Source organism: Colobus angolensis, unplaced genomic scaffold, assembly GCF_000951035.1.
Source record: "Colobus angolensis palliatus isolate OR3802 unplaced genomic scaffold, Cang.pa_1.0 Scaffold88, whole genome shotgun sequence".
Classification (NCBI taxonomy): Eukaryota; Metazoa; Chordata; class Mammalia; order Primates; family Cercopithecidae; genus Colobus; species Colobus angolensis.
The window spans coordinates 6821402-6823908 of record NW_012122709.1 but is presented as its reverse complement, the minus strand read 5'-3'; the positions used below and the strand labels follow the sequence as shown (position 1 = coordinate 6823908).

General features: G+C 44.3%; 1 protein-coding gene across 1 annotated transcript in view; it reads left to right on the top strand.

Moving 5' to 3' along the window:
* The window catches only part of RPGRIP1 (retinitis pigmentosa GTPase regulator interacting protein 1), a 73212-nt gene that overhangs the window by 9331 nt on the left and 61374 nt on the right, over window positions 1-2507 (top strand). Inside the window, exon 2 of the mRNA XM_011930966.1 lies at window positions 1916-2233. Within this exon, the coding sequence (XP_011786356.1) occupies window positions 1916-2233 (318 nt within the window). The remainder of the gene's footprint in view (window positions 1-1915; window positions 2234-2507) is intronic.

The following is a 2507-nucleotide window of genomic DNA, read 5'->3' as shown; positions in this document are numbered from 1 at the left end:
TTTTTTTTTTTTTTTTTTCTTGTGGAGGACTCGAGAATCTAGTGACTTGAGTGAAGTCAGAAGTTGTATGGGCCAAAACATCTTGTTTCTTGGTCAATGATCAAAGAGCACTTGAGATTATGAATGCTAAATGGTTAATCTGGATTCTATGCCCCTGGCTTTGGGCAAGTTACGTAGCTATTTTACACCTTGTTTTCTTTATCTGGGTATAATGATATGTAATAATAATAACTAACACCTGAAGCCCTTACAGTGTACCCCCAATGTTCTAAGCATTTATATATATATATATATAAGCTTATTAATCCTCACAACAATCTACTGCTTTTATCTTTTTCTATTTATCTTTATTTATAAATGAGGAAACTGAGCACAGAAAGGTTAAGTGACATGCCCAAAGCTACAGTTAGTAAATGTCAGAAGAGGTGGGCAGTGTGTTTTAGTCAGCTCAGGATGCCACAACAAAATACCACAGACTGGGTGGCTTAACCAACAGACATTGGTTTTCTCAGAGTTCTTAAGCTGGAAGTCTGAGATCAAAGTGCCAGCATGGTCAGATCCTGGTATGGGCCATCTTTCTAGCTTGCTGACTGCTGCTTTCTCACTGTGTCTTGGGAGGTAGGAGAGGGGGATCTCTTGTTACAGGGTCACAGTCCTATCCAGTTAGGGTCTCACCCTTGTGAACTCATTTAAACTTAACCTCCAAAAGCCTGGTACGGTGGCTCATGCATGTAATCCCAACACTTTGGGAGGCCAAGGCGGGCAAATCACTTAAGGTCAGGAGTTCGAGATCAGCCTGACCAACATGGAGAAATCCCGTCTCTACTAAAAATACAAAATTAGTATTTTGTGGTTAGGCCTGGTGGCTCATGCCTGTAATCCCAGCTACTCGGGAGGCTGAGGCAGGAGAATCACTTGAACTTGGGAGGCAGAGGCTGTGGTGAGCTGAGATCGCGCCATTGCACTCCAGCCTGGGCAACAAGAGCAAAACTCCGTCTCAAATAAAAAAAAAAAAAAAACCTCCGAAATACCCAATGTCCAGGTACAGTCACATTGGGGGTTAAGGCTTCAACATAAGAATTTTGAGTGGGGACACAATTCAGGCCATAGCACAGTGAGAGCATAGAATCAGATAGTAGTAAAAAACCATGATTTTAGGTCAAGATAACAAAAATTGTTACTAAAAGTTATAAAGGAATTATCCTTCATTTGGAGCACATGTTCAGGGGTCTGTAGACAAGTGGGATAGAAAAAGTAAATATTAAAATTGTTATTTATATTTGTCACCCCTTTAAAAATACGTATTTTGTTTTATAATGACTATAATTTATTAGTACAAAAATAAGTCTATATATAATTTTTTAAATGCACACAAATATATTGGGGTAGTGGCTCAGCTTTTTTTTTTTTTTTTTTACTAAGGTAAGGGTGTAATCACTGCAACAGAATAAAGACAGGTACCACAATGGTCCTGCCCTCAAAAAGTTACAGTGTACTGGGGACGGAAGGTTAATCTTTTAAAAGTGTGATTAATAGATCACCGTAGGCAGGGCACAGTGGCTCACGTCTGTAATCCCAGCACTTTGGGAGGCCGAGGATCACCTGAGATCAGGAGTTCAAGATCAGCCTGGGCAATACGGTGAAACCCCGTCTCTACTAAAAATACAAAATTAGCCGAGCATGGTGACACTTGCCTGTAATCCCAGCTACTCGGGAGGCTGAGGCAGGAAAATCACTTGAATCTGGGAGGCAGAGGATGCGGTGAGCCGAGATCGCGCCATTGCACTCAAGCCTTTGCAAAAAGAATAAATCTCCGTCTCACCAAAAAAAAAAAAAAAAAAAAAAAAAATAGATCACAGTAGATGAATACATATCATAGATCAATTCGTGATTATTTGTTCCAAATAAACTGTAGAAATAATAACTGTCATGAAAGGAGAAGCCACGTGCTCTGTCCACAGGCTGAGGACGACCTTGCTGCGGTTGACCACTGCTGGCCGGGACCTGCGGGTCGCGGAGGAGGCGGCGCCGCTATCGGAGACCGCAAGGCGCGGGCAGAAGGCGGGGTGGCGGCAGCGCCTCTCCATGCACCAGCGCCCCCAGATGCACCGACTGCAAGGGCAGTTGCACCGCGTCGGCCCTGCTGGCCCCCGCCGCGCCCAGCCTCGCGTCCACGCGGGACACAGACAGCTCCACACAGCCGGTGCACCGGTGTCGGAGAAACCCAAAAGGGGTGAGATTTAAGGCCACATTCCCTACAGGGCTAAGACACTGGGAAGGACTGATGTGCCAGACACGTTTTCCTCACTGCCTTCTTCTGCCCACCACCCCATTTTGTTCTTTTGTTCTCACTCCCTCTTTTCTGCCTCCCTAAAATCTTTTTTTTCCTGAGTGGGATATCAGATTCAAAATTCTAAATTCACCATGGAGGACCGCTGAGGGCAGAATCAGACAATAGGTCAGGAGATCGAGACCATCCTGGCCAACATGATGATACCCCATCTCTA